This window comes from Epithele typhae (assembly GCF_022376455.1).
Source record: "Epithele typhae strain CBS 203.58 chromosome Unknown BXZ73scaffold_97, whole genome shotgun sequence".
NCBI lineage: Eukaryota > Fungi > Basidiomycota > Agaricomycetes > Polyporales > Epitheliaceae > Epithele > Epithele typhae.
In genome coordinates, this window is record NW_025954288.1 from 97588 (window position 1) to 119018 (window position 21431).

General features: G+C 58.4%; 5 protein-coding genes across 5 annotated transcripts; 4 read left to right on the forward strand and 1 right to left on the reverse strand.

The window, feature by feature from the left end:
* Positions 1-490: 490 nt before the first annotated feature.
* Positions 491-2228, forward strand: BXZ73DRAFT_82000 (uncharacterized protein; the record flags this gene model as incomplete). Its single annotated transcript, XM_048023621.1, has 10 exons — positions 491-549; positions 612-646; positions 672-859; positions 1025-1040; positions 1098-1192; positions 1250-1341; positions 1404-1405; positions 1466-1615; positions 1754-1783; positions 1840-2228. 10 exons carry the CDS (start codon positions 491-493, stop codon positions 2226-2228), a joined length of 1056 nt encoding a protein of 351 aa, XP_047872159.1.
* Positions 2229-3904: 1676 nt separating this feature from the next.
* BXZ73DRAFT_82001 (uncharacterized protein) lies at positions 3905-4700 on the forward strand (the record flags this gene model as incomplete). The annotated part of the gene is made up of 2 exons (XM_048023622.1): positions 3905-3991; positions 4059-4700. 2 exons carry the CDS (start codon positions 3905-3907, stop codon positions 4698-4700), a joined length of 729 nt encoding a protein of 242 aa, XP_047872160.1.
* An 8447-nt stretch (positions 4701-13147) lies between these two features.
* BXZ73DRAFT_82002 (uncharacterized protein) lies at positions 13148-13733 on the forward strand (the record flags this gene model as incomplete). Its single annotated transcript, XM_048023623.1, has 2 exons — positions 13148-13186; positions 13248-13733. The coding sequence occupies 2 exons, from the start codon at positions 13148-13150 to the stop codon at positions 13731-13733; spliced, it is 525 nt and encodes a 174-aa protein (XP_047872161.1).
* A 3759-nt stretch (positions 13734-17492) lies between these two features.
* Positions 17493-17924, forward strand: BXZ73DRAFT_107035 (uncharacterized protein; the record flags this gene model as incomplete). Its single annotated transcript, XM_048016808.1, has 4 exons — positions 17493-17551; positions 17613-17647; positions 17697-17857; positions 17913-17924. 4 exons carry the CDS (start codon positions 17493-17495, stop codon positions 17922-17924), a joined length of 267 nt encoding a protein of 88 aa, XP_047872162.1.
* A 2841-nt stretch (positions 17925-20765) lies between these two features.
* On the reverse strand, positions 20766-21161 carry BXZ73DRAFT_82003 (uncharacterized protein; the record flags this gene model as incomplete). The annotated part of the gene is made up of 1 exon (XM_048023624.1): positions 20766-21161. One exon carries the CDS (start codon positions 21159-21161, stop codon positions 20766-20768), a length of 396 nt encoding a protein of 131 aa, XP_047872163.1.
* Between the last annotated feature and the right edge of the window lie 270 nt (positions 21162-21431).

The window sequence follows — 21431 nt, forward strand, 5'->3', positions numbered from 1 at the left end:
TGCGCCTTCAGGAGTCAACTTGCAACAAGAAGCAATGTCAGCGACTCAGAAGCACGCTCCTTTCTTGTTAAAACCCGACACTTTGGTTACTAATGCTTGTACCGCTCTACATGCGTCCGTGTCCAGTACTGTCTTATGGATGCAATTTTTGCAGTACAGCTGTATTGAAGCGCAGTCTGATCGTAGTTTGATCATGAGTGCTTCGAAGAGATCCCAGTCGATGTGTATTCTCAGGTCACAGTCCGCAGTTGCGTCGGAGGTATAGCACAGACGTGTGCGGTGTTAAGTATGACACGTCTTCTGCACCGCAACTCCGGATATATGGCTGCTGAGATGGTCTCGGACGAAACCAATGACAACGTCTTCGCTGGGGGATGATAATATCATCACGAGGGTGAGTTTATCACCTTCGTCAGCTCTTTAAAAGACTTCTTACTACAGGTCCAAACTACATCTGGTACACCATTCGCAACCCGTCCTCCCCCACGAAATGACAGCCGACGATCTCGGCGACACAGCTGCTGAAGTTATCCAGGAAATACAGGAGCTGTGCGTTCTATTCTATAGAACGAAAGCATCTCCTCACTGTGGGCTCTGGCCGCTCCGCACAGATACAGCGGCGACTACGTGGGTTTGGCTACAGCAAGTGAGTTCTATACCCACGCACGTAGTACGCTGGGTGTCTGAATACTTCCAAGCCATCCTTATCTTCGACTATATCCTTACCTCGGGCCGTGAGATCGAGTTGTTCTGGAAACGGCGCGTGTCTGGTGCCACTATCCTGTTCATCTGCAATCGCTATCTTTCTCTTGTCTCCCAGATCTTGACACTAATTTCGTATCGCGCGTTCACCGATAAGGTATTATCACTGTTGTGTTCGTTGGAATCAGTTCCTACTAACTCTTGCTTTGCAGACGTCAGTCCTTGTGTTGCTTATGTTTTCGTGAATGCACTCAGGCTCACATCCATGTATGGCAGTTGCGTGGTAATTAACAACTCCCTGGCAGTCTTCGAATATATACAGGTCATTCCTCCTGCTGGTATGTATTCCCCTACTTGTTTAATCCGGCGCCGTGATGCCGAGCGGATTCCATCAGCGTTTTCCGCTATGCGCGCGTTGGCTTTGAGCAAAAGTCGGCCGCTCGCAATCCTGGTCTTCTTGCTTTCTATTGTGAACGTGGGCTTCGACTTCGTGCGTGTTTCCTTACGTCTGTGTTTCGTCTACTAACGACGTTGCTTATGTGCAAAGGGTACGTTTCAATACCAAACAGGCAGCGTCAGCGATCCAGTTTGGGGGTGCCTGGTGGATGACGTTCCGTTCTCGCAGGCTCTGCTGATATCGTGAGTGTTATTCTTAAGAGCGGCGATGCTTCTGACCCTGGTATACGCCGCCCATCACGCAGGGGTATGTGCTCCGCGCTATTTTTGCACAGGCAGTTGGAGCCTTACATTTGATATGCGTCAGGCGAAGTGCTTTCTCGGTCGCTCCTTATCCTCGCAGACGGGATCCTCATCTTCCTCACATGGAAGACGCTGCGCCCTGCAGGAACGACAGGAGACTACCGTGGCGTGGTGTATTTCCCGCAAACGTTTGCTCACATCATGCTGCATAACGGTGCGCACGTCCTGGGCTTCTACCGCGATGGTGTTCTGATTGCACACAGGAACGATATATTTCACGTGTGTAGCACAGCTTCTTCATCGAACACAACCACATAATTTCCGTCCCTCACAGCGTGTTCCTGATTCTCAGCTCCTCCGCCTGGCCACATCATTGAGCTCGGTACGCACGAGGGGCGATGTCGCCGTTCCGCACGGCTCTAACTCGACGCGCCCTAGACAATATCCCCCAAGGAACCTCGATCATCGCCATTTCAGCGACCCGTAAGTCGAAAGGCGGTGCCACATCTCACCGCCGAGCTCAGACCTCCCGTCTCGTTCACGCCAGCCTCACCGCGATTTTCGTATCGCGCTTCCTCCTCGACCTCCAGGAGGCCCATCAGCGCACGGTCAAAGTCGCCTCGGACGATCCGCTCCGCTCGTCTGCCTCCGACTTTCGGGTCGGGATAGGGTCTCTGCGCGTCGCGGTGGATGCTATCGGGTCTTTAGGCGCGGATCTCCGGATCTTGGGCGAAGAAGGCGAACGAGGGGGCGAAGTCGACTCTCCGGCACCAGGAGCCGGGGCCGACTCATGGGAGACGCGAGAGGACGTGGGGCGCGAAGAGTAGACGGGGAGCCGGTCGCTGTGGTGCTGGACTGTCTCTCGCAGTTGGAGACGTGCACGGGCGGCGTCTGGACAGGGGTGCGCCAAAGAGACGAGAAGCCTTGGAGGATTGGGCCGGCATCTGCCCAGCACAACGGTTGTGTAGGTGGCACTGCGCCCAAGCTTCATCGATGACGCACATTGAGAGTCGTTTTCGGTGTTGTACGGCTCGCACCATCGTACCATGTACGCTGGAATGTTCATCAGATGCCTGCCCGATCGCACAGCGAGGGGTACATACTAATTAATGGATTCTTTGCTTCGTCGCTGGACGTTTGGACTTCTGGGAGATAAGCGGGTGTCTTGCAGATGCAGACAGAGAAATACTGACGCTCCGGCTACCGCGTCGTCCGCGACGTCTACTGAAACGCGTTCTACACTTGCTCCTCCCCGCCCTGCGAATAGTGCTCACAGGGCTGTCGCCGGACGTACTTATAGCATCGCTGAATCCGGCCTGCGAGAAAATACGATACCCCATGCGTGTAGTAGGACCTGTTTCCGAGCATGCCACGCTGGGCCGCGATGTGTGCGTGCCGTCTAGAAGTGCAGTTTGCCTGGCCGTATACGCCCGGCCGAGAAGGCCGAGAAGGCCGATCGCAGGGCACTGTGCACGAAAGGTACAGATAAAACTGCTTAGAGATGGTACAACACAGACTCCACACCTTCATCCTTTTCCTCCCGTACTTAAATGCTCCCATTTCTATACGACCATCCTGACTTCATGCTACTCAGCACGACTGGTCCTCCTCTCGTTAACTTGAACACAGTCGCGGCAAGCTCTCCTAATCGATTATGTTTGCCTCGGCGACGTGCCACAGACAGCGTGTGCCGTCCTTGGAGCTGCCCTCCGTGTTTTTTTCGCCGATCTCCTCAGGCAGTTCGTTGACTCGCCTGCGAGCCGTCTGTAGGAATCTCAGGCTCGCGTAGACAACAAGCTCGGTCGTGCCTTACTTATGCTTAGTCATCGCGTAGATAGCCGCCGTCTGTCGTCCCGCACTCGCCTCACGCGTTTGCCCTTCCCTACCACCTCGTCTTCTCCTCTAGATGCGTTCGTCTGTACACGCCTCCTGGTGCCCATAGGGACCAAGCGAGCCGTATCAATTGCCTTACCCCTCGTCCGACCTCGTCCAAGCCGCCGACTTCTGACACCGCCACCGGACCCACTCGAGCGCATTCGACTTTGTCTCCTTCGGCCGCACCCGCACCCGCAGCGGCTGACACTACGAGGGCGCACAGCGCGAGCGCAAGAACTACGAGTGCTCGGCGGTGGGGGCCTGCTCGGGGCTACCATTTTTGCAAGGATATTCGAGATGCGAACGTCCAAGCGTTCAGTTTATGTAAGTCTGGACGACATTCGACTCTCAATATCGGTCTTCGCTGGGATTGGGAATCAGGTTCGTGCTGGAAGCGCCCAGCAGGTTGGTACGATATATAATGCTCCGCTACAGCCGAGCCTGGGAAGGCCGCTGCATGCACCACTGCTTCTCTACCAGAGAACCCATCCGACCACGTTTTACGTTACGTGCATGTATCCGCACACCTATCAATCCCGTACTAGATAAGAGCTCTTGCTACTTCCCCTCACATACCGTTCCGCCCCTCACTGCTTGTCCACCTCCCGCTCTTCCAAACATCGCCGGTATGCCTCAATTTAAGCCGGCCCGAGACGCGGATGCCACCAAAGAAGGCCAAAGCAGCGAGCATGGCGGTCGAGCGAACTCGCAGAAAGTACGTAGTCTTCGAACCGATCGACCCCATTCGGAGTCCGCGCGCTGACCTGACTCGCGCTCGCAAGGACATCAGTGCCACGGACGCGAGCGCGCACCAGCCCGTCGCGCACCGCACCACGAACGAGCACCACCAGACCACGCCCGAGTCCCTCCAACCGAGACCCACTGCGCGCGCGCGCGACGACGCCGCCGGCACGCGCGCCCGTGCCCTCAAGCTCGGTCCCCCGCCCGGGCCGCCGTTTTCGAAGCGGCGGCCGCCTGCGCGCGTGGACGTGACGGTCTCCCCCACTCCCGCTCCCGCTCCGACGCACCCGCGCTCCCGGAGGACGACGAGCACCGAACGTCCACCGCAGGCGAACGATCGCAGCCAAGACGACGCCGCTGCCCACGACGCGCCCTCGGCGGGGCCCTCGGCGCGCGCACGCGCTCGACGCCGGTCTGCGTCGCCAGTGCCGGTGCGGGAGGCGCGCGGAGGCGACACGGTCGAGCGCCTGTACCAGGAGCTCGGTATTCCTGCGGAGAAGGCGGATGCGCTCAGGGCGTTGGGGCTAACGGACGAGCGGGTGCGGAACGGGCGGCGGCTGGGGAAGCTGCGGGAGGACTACCAGAAGGAGTTCGGGCTGGTGATGGTGGAGAAGGGGTTCAGCGTGCTCGATGCGTTTATGGTGCTTTCAAGCGGCGCGGAGGCGAGACCGAGTGCGGAGTAGGGATTGGAGATCGCATGTATTTGACCGGCACGGAGTGCATGGTGACGGTGGTGCTGGCAATCAAGTGTAATAAGTGGCGATGATCGATCATCTGAAGCAGCGAACTGAGGCGCGCATAAGCAACAACATGTCTTGTGATATTCAAGTCAGCAAGCCGCGGTCGTGGGTTACGGTCTGGTTCTGGTTATATATGGTGCACGGCATCGAGCTTTACATCGTCATCGTGGAAGTGTGGAGCCTGGCTCTCAACCATGTGATCTATCGAGGTAACCGTGAAGGCAGCAAGAGGCTCCCTTTAGTCTCTTTTCCATTCGCATACGCATGGTGACCAAATACAGCCTCCATCCAGCCTACCGCTCGTAGCGACACTTGTCCGAGTAAAATCCTACGAACAAGGCTAATCAGCGACAGCACAAACGAGTCCAGCACGAGGGAAACTCGCCATCGAGACCCCTCTTAGGATCAAAGTCCGCGCGTTTGATCAAGTCCCGCGCCCGCTCACCGTCCTCCCGCCAAATCTCGACCGGCGTCCGCGCCGCCCCCTCACCCTCGACCCACCACCACTGCTCGTTGCGCGCGATCTCTTCCCGGAGCTCCTCCATCTTCCGCATCGACGCGTTGAGGAACTCGCTGCTCGGCCCCCACCGCTGCCTGATCTCCTTCTCGCGCTCGAGCTCTGCGATCAGCACTGGCGGGACCAGAGTGCGAAACGGCCCGATGTCGAAGTCCAAGGCGCTCGGTTTGCACGACGAGAGCGCGAAGACGCGGAGGGACGGGACGGCCTCGGAGAGCAGGGGAGGGAGCGCCCGGAGGGCCTCGACGCGGCGGACCTCCGCGGCGCAGAGGTCGTCGACGCGCACCGGGCTGGCGGAGGCGATGCGCAAGCCGGCGGGCGGGAGGTGGAGGGAGAGGTGGACGAGCGCGGTCGATCGGAGGGCGGCGATGAGCGGATCCTGCAGCGTTCGCGGGAGGATCGGCAAGTTGTGGCGGAGCGAGACGGGAAGCTTAAGAGGACGCACCACGTATTCGCGCACGTTATATTCGCCATCCGGCGCCACGACGATCGAGAGAGAGCGGAGCTGCCGCGCCGCGCCGCGCAGGGAGTCCCACATTCGGTCCGCTTCGACGAGAAATTTTTTCGTCCGGAGCTCGAGGGCGGTGGGGCTGAAGGTCTTGAGGGGCTGGAGGTAGCGTTCAAAGACGTCCCCACTATAGATTACACCGGAACCCCCGAACGACAGGCGATAGGCAGGCTTCATGCGCTTGACGGTGTCTTCCGCGATGGTGATGCAATATGGAAGATCGAGCTCTTTCAAGCGGGCGGGCCATCGGTCCTCCGCCGTCATATAGAACGTGGCGCACGGTGTATCACGGGGGAAGAGTGTGAGCGACAGTGTGTCGATGTTGGGACAGAGCGTGATGATGTATGCAGGGACCGGGCCCGCAAGGGAAGAGAGGGTAAGGTGACGGATTGAGGGAAGAGCGGGATTGTGGGAGCTACGCATCAGCGGCGCGTTGGGGATAAAGCTGAATCCGATGCTCAGCGTGCGTATGCTTCGGGCCGAGGAAAGGCCCGACAAGAGAGCGGGGAGGTCGACGATGTCCTCCTCGTAGTAGGTACTGTCGAAATCCAATGTCAAAGAGGTGAGCTTCTGGCTTGAAAGCAAGGTTGGCAAAGCGGAGATCGTAGCAGGGCCACTCAGCATGAAACGGGCCTGCTCGAGGTGTTGCATCGCGCCGATCGCTTGGATGACAGGCCCGTCCTCGTCGATGAAGGACTCGAAGTTCGCGATTTGGATGGTGCGGAGGTTAAATGCCTGACAAAGGAGGTTATGAAGAGGAGGAAGATCAACTTCGTGTATGCCGTGACCGAGGCCGAGATGGCGGAGATGCTCGATGCGGGGTACTTGGGACAGTGGCTCGGGTGCGCACATGTACTGCGAAAGGGCGAGCGATTCGGAGCCATCCTCCTTACTATCCGCATTGAACGTTCTACCCCAGGATAGGTCGACGAAGACGAAAGAGATGGCGAGTCTGTAGGCGCTTTTGGATGTGGAAGCTGTGGCCAGCGCCGCCTTGGGATCCAGGAAGGAGAAAGTCGCGAGAAGGACGTCATCGTTGAGAGAGAGGAGGCCCGAAGGGTGGTTCATCTTGGGATACTTTAGATGAACCTCTGGAGCTACGAGGAGAACGAGAACGGTACCGTGATGAGCGAGCCCAAGTCGAACAAGACTCAGCAGGCCGGGCTGCTCGTCTCGGGATTTGCACGTCCGAGCTTGGTCGTTGTGAGATCCTGGAGACGTCGCTGTTGTTCCTAACAGCCTGGGTTTGAGACTTCTGTATGTACGTGAAAAGGAAAGAAGGGAATGAAACGGATGGCGGAGAGGCACAAGCGCCGGCATCTCGGCGTGCTGTCAGCAACTCATGGCAGGCGCCACCCGGTGCCTTCAAGTCCCACGACCTCTCCTTCTCCTTCTACTTCAGTTCTATCTCAGCTTCGTCTTCCATACTCTCTCTTGAACATATGACCCTGCTCTGCCGCATCCATTCATGAAGCTTCGCCGGGGAAATGAATTCCCCACAAACGGGCCTGTCGCGCAACACCGTCACACGAGGGTTTGCCTTCCGGCTTGCTCACCGTCTCAAGCACCGATCCAGCGAGTTCCAACGTATCACCTTGTCGATCTCCGGTCTTGGAAGAGAGAATCCGTCGCTTGTGTCGCTTCACCGGCGCCCGGAGATCATGGCCGCCGCGCTCATACATAGGAGCGAAACTCGCTGTTCCTTCCAGTGCGTGTGCTTGCCCTGCTTCGTTGTGTCGTCTCCTCGTACTTGCCACCGCCATTCGTTTATCCAAGAACGAACAGCACGGGACATCCACACTGTTTCTTTCTGAATACATCTGCGCCGTTACTCCCCGTCCGCGGAACTATTGCGTCGCCACACCGGGCTGCAACGAGCGGTGGGTGAGGGAGGGTGGTGATTGGTGACGCTACGGAAAGCTCGGGGGGTGGTGGACCATGGTGGAGGACGGCTGCAGGGAAGGCTGCGGTACGTACTCTGTCACATCATGCTATGGACCGACTCCCCGGGCCTCAGCACGTCTCTTGCATTCCGCAGCCCCAGTTCACCCCAGGCACCATCGACGAAGACGCTCTCTTCCTAATATTCTCCCGACTCCAGGCTGCCGATGCCTTTGCAAGGCCGTGCGCTTCCCGTCTCGTCGATCGGTTCAAGTCCACTTGAGGTTTTCCTGGTCCAGGAAGGTCTACATGGAGCTGGGCGACGACTCGTGGGTCCCATTGTCTCGCATGTATTTGACTGGCACGGAGTGCATGGTGACGGTGGTGCTGACAATCAAGTGTAATTAATAAGTGGCGATGATCATTTTTAAGCAGCGAACTGAGGCGCGCATAAGCAACATGTCTTATATTCAACTTAGCGAGCCGTGGTTGTGGGTTACAGTCCGGTTCTGGTTCTGGTACACGGCATCGAGCTTTACATCGTCATCTTGGAAGTGTGGGGCCTGGCTCTCGATTATGCGGTCTATCGAGGCAACCGTGAAGGTGGCAAGAAGCTCCCTTTAGTCTCTTTTCCCTTCGCAACATACGCATGGTCACCAAAAACAACCTCCATCCAGGCTACCGCTCGTAGCGACACTTGTCTGAGTAAAATCCTACGAACAGGGCTGATCAGCGACAGCGCAGACGAGTCCAGCACAACGCAAACCCACCATCGAGACCCTTCTCGGGATCGAAGTCCACGCGCCGGATCAGGTCCCGCGCCCGCTCCCCGTCCTCCCGCCAAATCTCGACCGGCGTCCGCCCCGCGCCCTCGCCCTCGACCCACCACCACCGCTCGTCGCGCGCGATCTCTACCCGGAGCTCCTCCACCCTCCGCATCGACGCGTTGAGAAACCCGCTGCTCGGCCCCCACCGCCGCCGGATCTCCTCCTCGCGCTCGAGCTCCGCGATGAGCTCCGGCGGGGCGATGACGGTGTGGAACAGCCCCCACTCGTCGTCCATGGTGCTGGGCTTGCCCGACGAGAGTGCGAGGACGCGGAGGGACGGGACGGCCTCGGCGAGCCGGAGGGGGAGCGCCCGGAGGGCGTCGACGCGGCGGACCTCCGCGGCGCAGAGGCCGTCGATCTGCTCCATGCTGGAGACGGGGGAGCCCCGGGCGACGGGAGGGAAGTGGAGCGAGAAGTGGAGGAGCGAGCGGGTGGAGCTGAGGGCGGCGAGGAGCGGACCCTGCGTGTGCGGGAGCATCAGGGCTGACGTTTCGCGGGGCGGCACGGCGGGGGGACGTACGGTGTAGTCGCGCACGTCGCCTTGGCGGAATAGTGTGACGGCGATGTCCAAGGAGCGGAGCTGGGGCGCGACGCCGCGGAGGGTGTCCCACATCCGGCGCGCTTGGACGAGATCGCTTTCCGTGTAGAGTTTGAGGGCGGTGGGTCGGAATATATCGAGGAGCCGAAGAAGTCTTCGAAAACGTCCGCGCTGGGGATTGGACTGTCGTGCCCGAACGACAGCCGGCCGACGTGCGGGCCAAAGCACTGGTGAGCGTCCCCGTCCCCCACGAGCGTGAAGTGCAAGGGGAGGTCGAGCTCTTTCAGTCCGGCGGGCCATCGGTCGTCTGTCGACATGGAGAACCTAGCGGAGCCAGGGCCGCCCGGGGAGCGTGTCTCGAGAGATAATGACAAGGTGAGTAGGTTGGGACACAGCGTCACGATGCGTGCGGGAATGAGGCCAGGGGGGGAACTGAGGGTAAGGTGACGAACTGATGGAAGGGCGAAGTCGCTTGAAGCGGGAGGAGGCGGGGAAGTGGGGGTGTAATTGATAGCTAGGTTGAGTGTGCGAATGCTCGAGACGGAAGCGAGGCAGGACATGAGGGCGGGAAGGTCGATGCTGCCCCCGTCCCTGTAGAAGGCAGAACAGAGTTCCAGTGTCAAAGTGGTTAGTTTCGGACTGGATAGTATGACTGGGAGATTAGAAACCGTCTTCTGGGCGATGCTTAGCAGACGTGCATTCTCGAGGCGATGCATCGCGCCGATCGCTGGGACGACGCGCCTGTTGTTATAGAGGAAGAACTCAAAGTCTTCGACGTCGATTGTGCGGAGATTGGAGGCTTGACTGAGAATGTCGGGGATGTGTTTCAGTTCGAATATGTCTATGCTGTAGCCGAGGGTGAGATGGCGGAGATGTTGGACGCGGGGGATTTGAGAGAATGGTTCAGGCGCGCACGTGTAGCGCGAAAGGGAGAGGGCTCTGTCGGAGCCGCCCTCTTTGCGGATACCCCAGGATCGGTGGGCGAAGATGCGAGAGATGGCGAGTCTGCAGGCGCGTTTGGAGGTGGAGGCTATGGCCAGCGCCGCCTTGGAATCCAGGAAGGAGAAAGTCGCTAAGAGGACGTCATCATTGAGGGAGAGGAGGCCCGAAGAGCGGTTCATCTTGGGGGACTTTAGAGGGACTTCTGGAACTACGAGGGAGAAGAAGAGAAGGTACCATTCAGCGTATGATATTTTACAAACGAGTCAGAGCTTGAGGTCGGTCGTCGAGCCGATATTCTGGAGACTTTGTTGGCGGCCTAAGGGCGCAGGTTTGAGCTGCCAAGTAGTAGGATGAGGTGGCGCAAAGGAAGAGGCGGAAGGAGAGAGGCAAAGAGCTCCATCTTGACCAGATGCTTAGGGGCCGCGTTCAGCCAAGAGCCAGGGCGGTGGCGGGAAGAAACATGAGGGCGTCAATGTCTGAATCAGCCTTCGTCTCTTCCATCCTTCTCGTTCCCCAGTGTCCCCATCTTCCTACTCTCTGGCTACGTAGGGCTGTTCCATTTGTGCCGCGCCGAAGACCTCCCTCTCCGCACACGCGCACATCGTTCAGCGGTTCGCTCGCGCGGCGGACTCGCCCTCCGGCTGGCCCAAGGTACCGACGCAACCTATCGCAGCGTACCACCTCAGGCCTATCTGACTCTCATCGTCGGAGCGGGCGGTCATTGCTCGCACGCCCACACCGGCGATGTGTAAGCGGAGCTTCTTGATCACTCCGGTGCGTCTGCTTGCCCCGTCGGTTCGTTGCATCGTCTTCTCATCCGCCCCTATACGCGATACCCACGTCATTCCCTAAAGGTTTTCAGAGCATCGATACCTTCACCTCTCCGCCTTCCGTCGCATCTTTGTGTCGCCACTCCAGTCGGCCACGGGCGAGAGTGGAGGTTGGCGGAGACTTGACGCAACAGCAAGGACAGAAGGCGAATGATAGTGGCGGACGGCTGGGGCGGATGCAACGGGTATACAGCAGGGGATCTGGTATGTCTTCTTTAACCTCAGCTATATATCTCTTGCGTTCTGCACCACTGCTTTCCCTCAACAAAGACGCGCTCTTCGCAATGTTCGCCGTCCCCACGAGAACCCACCGATATCCTTCCAGTGTCGTGCGCTTCGCGTCTTGTCGCCACTCCTCATGTCTTATCGACCTTTTCTGGTGTAGAGGTTCCGAGGCGAAGAAAGACAGCGATTCGCAGTTAAAAGCGTTCTGTGAGTCCATGTGCGGACGTTATCCCGTGTCCCAGATCCCCCCACCCGCCGCCTCCGCCGGTTCCGTCTCAGCTTCTATTTCGAACCTGCGGACATCCCACCTGTGGCGGGGTGTCATCCTCACAACGGGTGGGGGAAGATCGTTGGGCGGGTGGAAGATAGATGGCTTTCGCTTCGCGAGCTGGCTTCCTTTCTCCTACACGTCTATCCCCCCAGAGATTCGGTCCGTATATCGAGCGACAGCCAGTCAGCATATCACCCTTTGTGCGCGGACTTCGTAAGGGCAGCGTTGTTTTCGCTGACCCTGTGGCCCAGGTTTCTCACCTCACCGCAACGTCGCGAAGTTCACGGTGAGTCGTCTTACGAGCCGTCGTGCAACTCTGATGGGACCCGCCGTGATATACGTCTTGGCCGCGCTGGAGCCCCAGTTACTTCTCCATTTTGCAGCATCGATGATACCTGAACCCGACGGCATCATCGAGGTGCTCCGCCTGCCGCCGCTCGCCGTCACCCGCGTCCTCCCGTCCCTCCGCGTCATCGCTTATGGGCGCCCCATGCAGAGCGCGTGCTCGGCGGCGATCCGTGGTCGTCACTGCGGTTCGACTTCAATCCGGAGCGAGTGCTGGTTTTAAGCCCCGCCCGGGATACGCTCAGAACATGCGGCCTCGGCGTTCAAGCTGACCGACGCCGTCGCGTCGGAGCCAAGCAAGAGCAGCAGACCACCACCCCGGCACGCGTCAAAGAGGCCGTAGGATGACGTGGTAGCCTGGACGCACGCCTTGCTGCGGGTTTCCAGCGAGGTCTCCACCAGGATGCGAAAGTGAGTGCATCATCATTCTATCCTGGGACGGTATTGACGCTGCCAACACGGAAATATGTGGTCTCGTCCCCAGCCGCTCTATACCGCACCCCACAGGTGCAGGCGGTGGTGCGGTGCGGTATAGAGCCTCGGCTTGGGACGAGACCAGGAAATATATGTGAGACCATGTGGTGCTGGACGAGCGATGGGCGTCTATGAGTTCATCCCCAGACGTCGCGCCAGGAGGTCTCCGGCTAAACTCGCGCACGGACACGGGGCCGGCTGTCGCGCCTGCGAACGGGCACCTGACCTGCCTCAAGGGGCGAGAAGCCAGGGCAAAGTTCGGGGTCCTCTGCGGAAGCGTGAAAGCCCTTTGAGGATAAGTCTCACATGGGATCGATCGACGCCTTTGCTCCCAACCCCGCAGTCATTCTTGCCGTCTCGCTCGTCGAAACTGCGCCGGACGTAGAAGTCTCCGGTGCGAGGTCGGGATCACTCCGGTGGTCAGCGCCTTTCCCTACGCAGGTTCCCATAGACATGGAATGCGTCAAATTCAGGTACGTTTCTTGTAGTTGCAGTCGGTGCTCGGTGCCTTACCCAATTCTCTTGACCGTGATTTGGCGGGACCGATCGACGCGTCCGACGCGCGGGCAGAGAATGAGCCTCACTTCCAAGACCAAGGTGGGCTTTTTGTCATTTTCCCACTGGCCTCCGATGCTACTTAACATTGGACTGTTTGGAGCGCGCGCTTGCTCCGACGTCATGTGTTCTTGATGTCCGTTCAGGCGGTGCTCGCAGATGCTGAACTGTCATTCTTGCCGTCTCGCTCTTTCATCGCTTTTCTCTGCCTTCCGAGCCGGCATGCTTCTAGCAGAATATGAGGCGTCACCAATGGTTTTTCACAGACCCCATGTCTCCCGGGTCCCCGCGACTCCCCACAAGTTAAAAGGGTCACCTAGCTGCAGAGATCTCAGTCAGCCATCAGCTGCACCTCGTCCTGTAGGCTCTCTAGCTTTCTGTACACGCACGCCCCTCTTACCCGTACTCGAGCAGTAAAGCCCATCCTCCACGGACTGCGAAAGCACGGTTTCCTCATACACGTATTCCAGCGATTCGATGTCCTCGTCCACGCATTCCACCACTGCTCCGTCTGCCGTGAGTGTATCGTCTTTCCCACCCATCTCGAACCGCTCCCGCTCACGCCTTTCTCCTACAGACCGCTTCCGACCCCACTCCCGCTGAGTGCTACGGCAAAACCGTGTCCCTCTTCCGCATGTACAGCCCCTCCGCCACGGACCACTTCTACACCACCGACGCGACGGAGCGCGACCGTGCAGTCGGCTCCCTCGGGTACACCAACGAGGGGACCGCCGCCCAAGTCTTCTCCGCTTGCGTCTACGGCGCCGTCCCGCTCTACCGCCTCTACAGCGCGGGCGGCACGGACCACTTCTACACGACGAACGCGAAGGAGCGCGACCACGCGGTGGTCGCGCTCGGGTACACGAACGAGGGCGTCGCCGCGTACGTCTACCCGGGCGCGAAGTACGGGAGCGTCCCGCTGTTCCGGATGTACTCGGCATCGGCGTCGGACCACTTTTATACGACCGACGTGGACGAGAAGAACAGGGCGGTCGCGTCGTTGGGCTACTCGGACGAGGGAGCTGTCGGGTACGTGTACCAGGTGAAGGTCGCGAACTGCTGAGCATATTATGGTGAGTGAGAATGGCGCCGACTGTGACCTATGACCACGGCTCGCTGACTCCGAAAATCTTAGGAGCTATTTCGGTTTCGAGTGGGGAGTATCCATCCCTCTTTTGTACATTATGTTACGCCATTTATTCTCGTATCTCGTATCCGCCAGTTACACACGCACACGTCCGCGCCGAAAGGGTCTGCTCCAGTGCTCGACTCGTCGTCCTGCCACTGGTCCATCTTCAACGCCCGGTACTGCATTTTTCCGTAGTGATAACCGAAGTCACCTGCTGTTCACTCTGGTCAGCCAAGTACAAACCCATGTAATATATAAGTTGTGAATATCGTTATGAGCGTGGAGCCTTTCGGCTACTCCGCGTTGTACTAGCCCTCTTCTTTCGCAGGATAGTAGTCGGATTCGACCGTCGGAGAGTCGCCATCTTTGTCTTCATCGCGCGAGGACCTCGTTTCTGGTCCGTCCCCATCGATCCCACCGCATCCGCTGTGAACCGAAGCGATCCCATCCCCATCTGAAATTTGTACGAATGTGGCCGGAGTGATGGGGCTTCCGACCCCAGTTTGAATGCGTTTTGAATGCGCTTCCTGCAGGTCCAGTAAGGACCGCAACACGAGTTTTTCATTCAGGCTAAAACCAAATACGTGCGCAGAGCTGAAGTGACATTCGAACAGCGCCTACCCTAGCTATCTAATCTTATCTCATGGAGCGCTTACACAATATGGCGCAGAATGGACTGCCCAAGCCCCGTGCGACTTGCAAGCTCATCGTCCTCCTCCTCGTCCCATTCGCGGTTCACCCGATCTCCTCTCACAGCATATGCCTCTCGGTTGGCTCCGGAAATTTTAAAGACGGGGGACTCGACGCACGTTCACTGGTGCACAGGGTATGCCACGGCTCGAATAACGAGCCGGTGACGCGGTCCACGCCCAAGCTGCAGAGGAAGTGCGGCTGCGGACGGCGCGAACGCGCACAGTCCTCCAGGACCAGGGGCGGTGGTGGATCGACGGGACTCACGCGCCGCTGGTCGTGGTCGAAAGGCGTAGAGAAAGTGTGAAGAGTTCGACTCGACGATGGCTCTGAACGGCGAGTGTTCCCTCGTTTCCCTCTGCGCTTCCTCTCTGTACTCGATCTGGAAGTTCATGGGGTTATTCTCTGGGGAAGCCCTGTGATGAGAAGAGACCAGCACGTCCCCAACGTCTCTTCCCCGTACATCCGCCACGCTGCAGCTCCGGGAACAGAAACAGCGACTGGAACGCACGTGAGTACATGTCATGTTCGAGTTCCGACTTCCCTCCCGTCACACACTGCTTCTGCTTCCGCATGCTGGCCTTAATCGTACTGAAGGAGTCGCTGCTTTCCGCGATAAAGTCTACGCGGCTCGTCCACCTTCCCGCCCACCCGCGCCCGCGGATGCGCATCGTCAAGTTGACTATCCCATCGCGAGGGGCCACCACGCTCACTTTCAGTGCGGCACGTTGGAGCCGTACCGTCGCTCTACTTTTCCGCGCTCTCGGTCATCACGCTCGCACCACACCGGCTCGGGCCCACCAGCTTCGACCCGCGCGGGCTGCCTGGCGCTGTTGGACGTTCTCACGGCGCTGGTCGTGGAGCCCGAGCGTGTTCCTCAACGCTTCGTGACGGAAGGTCAGGGAGCCCCGGAGGAGCCCACATCGTGCCGCTCTTCCCCCACTTCTCCCCGTTCTCCTTTCGTCCGCGACGGTGCGCGGTAGCATTCCCTCCTTGCCTTCATGCGCGGCATCGTGCCACAGGAGGCGCCCCAGCGCATGAGCGACCTAGATCAGCCGGTGCTCCTCAGTAGTCAATCAATACGTACGAGGTCGTGGGCCAGCGATGGGCGAGGTCGAGCTTATGTCGAAGTTCTTTGTTCCTCGCCAGCAGGCCATCTGGCCGGCTGCGCTCCAGCACAATTACAGTGTGGTGTGTCACTAGGGGAGGACCACAAGAGGCTCCGGTTGAACGCTCCTGGCGCGGCAGCTGCGCTTCCTCGACGTCATCGTAAAGCACGTCGTGAGTCCTTGGCTCGTCCGTCTCTGAAACACATCTCTGGTACCCATCTTCGCCGCGCTACCTTCCCACACCTCCACAGCCTGGCCGACGGACTGCGCATGGCCGAGGTCCGCCGCATCTTTCTCGCCCAGATCTTCCCAGCCGAACTTGCGCGTACAATCTCTACCCGACGTGTCCTCGCGCTCTCGTCATGTATTCCTGGCGCGCGGGCTCTCGACTGCGACGACGTCTCGGATGGCGATGACTGTACGTGGTCGGGGGACGACCGGCGCGGAAGCCTAATGCAGGCGAAGTTTGACGAGGCGCTAGAGATGCTGAAGGTTGCGTTGCAGGAACACGAAGGATCACCAGCTGAGCGGTGGGGTGGATCGAGGCGGGGGCATAGGTGCGGAGCGCGGTGGAGAGCTGGTGGGACGACGTGGACACCACGCGCGAGCTCGTCGAGGGTGGGTGTTCGACACCGCGGCAACACCGCCTGGTGAGTGCCCTCGTTACTTCTCGCGCAAATACCGTGCACTAATCCTGGAAGTGCGTGTAGCAGATGCCTCGAAGTCTGCGCATTTCTCGTCTGCGACAGAAGGTCTGCTGAGCCGAGCCGGTCAGCGAGTGGGCATGCGGACCTAGCGCACCTTTGCACAATGCGGATACTCCATACAGGTTACCCGGTGCGGACCGCGTGCTCGACGTGAGCCACGCATCTGCGTCCCCGATCCGGTGAGTATTCAGATAGGTGCTATCAGGACGCACTGTGCTGACTTGAGTTGCGATCTCCGGGCGATGCGGCTGATCTGCTGAGCTGCAGCCGAATCTACGACGCAGCGGACGCGTCACCGCATGTATATAGTTTTCCCATACCGATCTCGGACTACGTCTCCATATGCTCGTGCGCGAGCGGGACATGTCGCGTGGCGGTGCTTCTCGGCGAGGACCGCGTGCTCGACCGGCTTCCGATACCACGGAGCCCACCCGCGCGGTGATTCGAGAGCGTCTCCCTCGACGACACGAATGGATGCCTTGAGTGGTGCGTGGACTGGATCTAGTCCACGATGCGCTTCTCCGATCGAGGACGAGGCTGTGCGTAGTTCGAACCCTTCGACGGTTTTGGGTTCCCGCGGCGCACCCCTCACCTGCGAGGAAGATCTTCGGGGACACAGGGGAGATCGGGAAGATGGCAAGCCACGATGGCAACACACTAATTGACGGCTACTGGACAGGACCCATAGAGCTGTGGCTTCATTTCTCTGCGGCGGCTTGCCTTCGTCTCTCGCCCTGTCGCGCGCTGCCATTATATCGTTTATAAAGTAGGTGGGGAAATTTGTATCTACTGTATCTACTGTATGAGCATTAGAGTAGAGCCTGCGTTCTGCACAGACTCTAAGCCCATGTGGTTGATGCAGAACACCGGTGGGATTCCCATTCTGGCGTGACCTACGCGCTTCGTGCTCGGCTACAGCTTTCAGATGAACACGGCGGTGGTCTCACTAGCATCTGATCCCTGAGCCGGAGTAGCACCGGTACAGCCACACGCTGACAGATAGCTCTATCCATACCAGCAGCAGCAGTGATCTTGCGGCATCCCGCGTGCATGGACACATGGTGCAGCGTAGTATCCTGAGGTACTATTCATGGCAACTTGTCGCCATGTTTGTGCGGCGCTCCACGAGGCCTCGTATAAAGAGAGGATCTACACTAACATTTACACTGTCCTCCCCTCACAGCACAATGTCAACGGAAGACCTCGGTGACCAAATTTCGCAAGTGATAGAAGAATATCAAGATCTGTATGTGCCATTCTGCAGAAATGAAAGCACTTCTCATCACCTCCTTGGTACGACCATATAGTTATACCGATAACTACGTGATGGGTGCAGCAGCTGGTCAGTAATATGTTCTTATGAGCCATGGAAAGAGGTTCACATCTACAAGTCATCCTCATTTTCGACTATCTCCTCACGTTCGGCCGAGAGGTCAATTTCTTCTGGAATCGGCGCGTGTCAGGCTCGACAGTACTATTCATCTTGAATCGCTACCTTGCCCTTATATTCCAAATTCTTTCGTTTCTTGGATTTCACCCATTCTCCGACCAGGTGTGTATTCATCAATTTCCTTGGATGTCGGTGCTCACTTTCCTGTGCTTTGCAGACGTCAGTTTAATTGATGATTCTCTTAACTTCCTTGAGCTCAAGTTCGTGTACAACAGTTGCACCATACTGAATAACACCTCGGCGGTGTTGGAATACATACAGTTGCTTCCTCCTGCAGGTGTGTATGACACTGCCTATCACTTGACAGTAATGACGAGTAGTATCTGCTAGCATTCTCTGCAATGCGCGCATTAGCGCTGAGTCACAGTCGCCCACTTGCAATGCTGGTGCTCATATTTTCCATTGTGAATGTGGGCTTCGACTTTGTGCGTGTCTGCGCAATTCTTCATTCGTTGGTATGCTCAACGGCCTGTAATATGATCCCAATAAGTAGGGGTTTCGTCCATATCAAACACCGAGCATCAGTGATCCGGTTTGGGGTTGCCTCGTTACCTATTCGGAACGTACACTCCCCAGGCCGGTCATGATATTGTGAGTATGATCTTGAAGCTCGGTGGCTGTGATTTATAACATCTCCGATCACACAGTGGTACGTACTCATGGATTTATCAGCAGTTGCATATTCCACTGCAGTGTTTGATCCGATCTGCTTCAGGGGAGGTAATTTCTCGGTCACTGCTGATCCTCGCAGATATTATCGTTCTTTTTTTAACCTGGAAAACACTACGCCCTTCTGGAATAAAACTGGATCATCAAGGTGTGGCCAGTTCTTCACGAACGTTCACCAACATCATGATACACAAAGGTCCGTTAATTTCTGTCTCTGACAACATGCTGAGTTTTGACTCATTCACAGGAACCATGTATTTCATGTATGTTTTTCAGAACATCCTTCGAACTCTTGTCAAATGTGTATCTTATTGCGCAGTGTTTTTCTTATCTTCAACGCCCTCCGCATGGCAACCAGTTTGACAGGGGCAGGCAATATAGTGTAAGGTACAGGACTCACGCACCTAGGACAGGACAGCGCGGAAGCCCGCGCGTCGAGACCAGCACGACGACAGGCATCCGCGATCGTGCGCGCGCACCCGGTGTGCGCGCGCGGCCACCATCTTCTCCGTTCGCGCCGGATTAGCCGGCGCCTCTTTATTTCTCACTTCACGATCTCTCCCTTAGATAGATCTCTCCGTGTGGTTACTCAGACGATGGAGGCTTGTAAAATGACAATATCACGATCGCACCGGTGCCAGACTCGTCCAAACCTTTGATTGAGGTAACGAATACAGCGGTAGTGCGGGTGGAGGTAAGCTGGCGTCCGTGGGACGCGCGTAGAGTACATAAGAGTCCGTATGGTCTCAGATCGCCCGATCTGATGGCCGAAGTTCGGCGAAATACTTCGCCGAAGTCAAGACGCCCGAGCCCTGCTCGCAGCGTGGCCGAAATTCGGCCGGTACGCCGAACTCCGGCACCGAAATCCGGCACGTGCGCGCCCTGCGCGCCCGTACCTTAACATCCTCCTCCTCTGGACCGCAGTGACGGTCCTACTTGCGCTCAACGCTGGGCCCCGACGAGATGGAGATAGCGGAGGGGGACACAGGGGCCGCAGAGGTAGACACGACAGCGCCAGTCGACGAACTCGACGCGATCGGGGGGTAGCGTCTTCAGCCTTCATCTCCACGTCCGGCGCAGAGGTGTACTGGGGGATGCGTGCGCCGAAATTCGGCGCGCTGCTGCGGGGGATAGTGCCGAGGAATGCAGGGGTGGTGAATTCGGCCAGGGTGGGGATGACGGAGTCCGGCGCGCGAAGGTGAGAGCGCATCGCAGCGGCGAGGTGCTGGAGTTGGCGAACGCGCTGATCGCCTGGACTGAGGCCAAGGAGTGCGAGCCAGGCGGCGATGTGGTGAAGTTCGAGTGCGCGGCAGTCGAAGGGGAAGGCCATATCGGCCGGAAGGATGTCGGGCTTTGCCTGGACGAACTGGCCGAGGTTCACAATGAGGGAGTAGAGGCCCTCGACGGAGAAGAGTTCGATCGCGCCACGGAAGAATGCGGATTCACCGTACTCTTCGGCGACACCAAAGGGAGGCCGGCGCGGCGATGCGATGGCGAGCACAGCAAGCGCGGCGCAGTCATCTGGATGAGGTTCGCAGCGATCTTCGGCGTCGGCGGACTCTTCAGGGAGAGCTCCGTTCGTGTCACGGACGGCCGACGGCCAGAGCATCGGATGGGAGTCCCGAATGTGTGCGGCGATGTGCGACTCGTCGCCTGGGATGATGGTCGGCAGGAGGCAGTTGAGGTGATCGCGCCAGTCGTCCGTCGTGACCGGAATGACGAAAGAAGAGGGAATACGCGGCCGAGTGGGGTCCGAAATGAGAGTGGGGAGCGGCGTATCCATAGAAGGAGCGGCAGGCAGCGGATCCGGTCCGCGCATGGCTTCCAGAGCGTTCGGAGGAAGAGGGATGGTGCCCGTCGCAGGAGGACGGTATCCAACGGAGTTGACTTCGCGAGTGGCCGTCTTGCCCTTGCTGGACAAGCTGATGACGGCCGCCAGTGCGTCGTCGAACGGCATGAGAGCGTCAGTTCGGTCCAGCGAATACGAGCGTACAAGGTACCGCTCGCCTTCGCTGCGCCGAGTTCGGCCTTCAACGTGCTGCTGATACATCAGGAAAACCCTCACTTGCATATTAGCACTTATTGCTCTAACACACAGTCTAACACAGATAATGGAGCAATAATTGGTGCTCATCTGCAGATTAGTGCTAATGTAGTTCTAACTTTTGCAAATCATAGCATTGTGTGCGAGACTGTTTCAAGGTGGGCTCAAGTTGTGCTAATAATCTCTTATTGGGCAAGTCTCTGCACACACAAAGATACGATAGTTCAAAAGATAGATGAATATTCAACAATATGGACGACATTAGAACACATGGGTTGAGTTCCAGCGGAGGATGCATCAAAAATTGTGGCCCGAGAATTGCTCTCCACATCTCCCCCCACCCGTTGCACTGACGTTCACCCCTCCACGTGTGCCACAAGTACGCGCCATCGCGTCCGGCTCACTCTCGATGCACAAGCACGTGCACAACCCCGGCCCAGGTTGGGTAGCCGGAGACGACGACTCCGAGTAGTCCAGGAAGGAGGAGTGCCGGACAAGCAGCCGGGTGAGCGCGAACCAGGCGCACGCGAGCCAGGCGCGCACGAGCACCTCGAGGTCCGCGTCCCCGAACGTGACCCACCGATGGGGCACCGTGCACTCGAACGCGGCGACGTGCGGGGTCCCATCCGCGAGCGGCGGCGCGGCGAGGGCGGGGAATGCGCACGCATCCATCCGTGGGCCAGGCCGGGCCATGCAGCGACACACACGCGGCTTGAATAAAGGACGTGTTTGCGGGCTTGCCTATACATCCGCAACCCAGAATCCTCGTCACGCAGGGGTGACCCCACCATCGACTGAGCCACCCGCGTCATCGCCGTCCACACGCTTGCCCAAGAGCCCTTCACCCTTCACGCTCACCACGCCGTACTGCGCGCCGCCGCCGCCGCCGTCCTCGGGGGTCGTTGGGTTCGTGTTGGAAGGAGAATGTGTGGAGGAGGGCCTCCATGCGGTCGACCTCCGCCG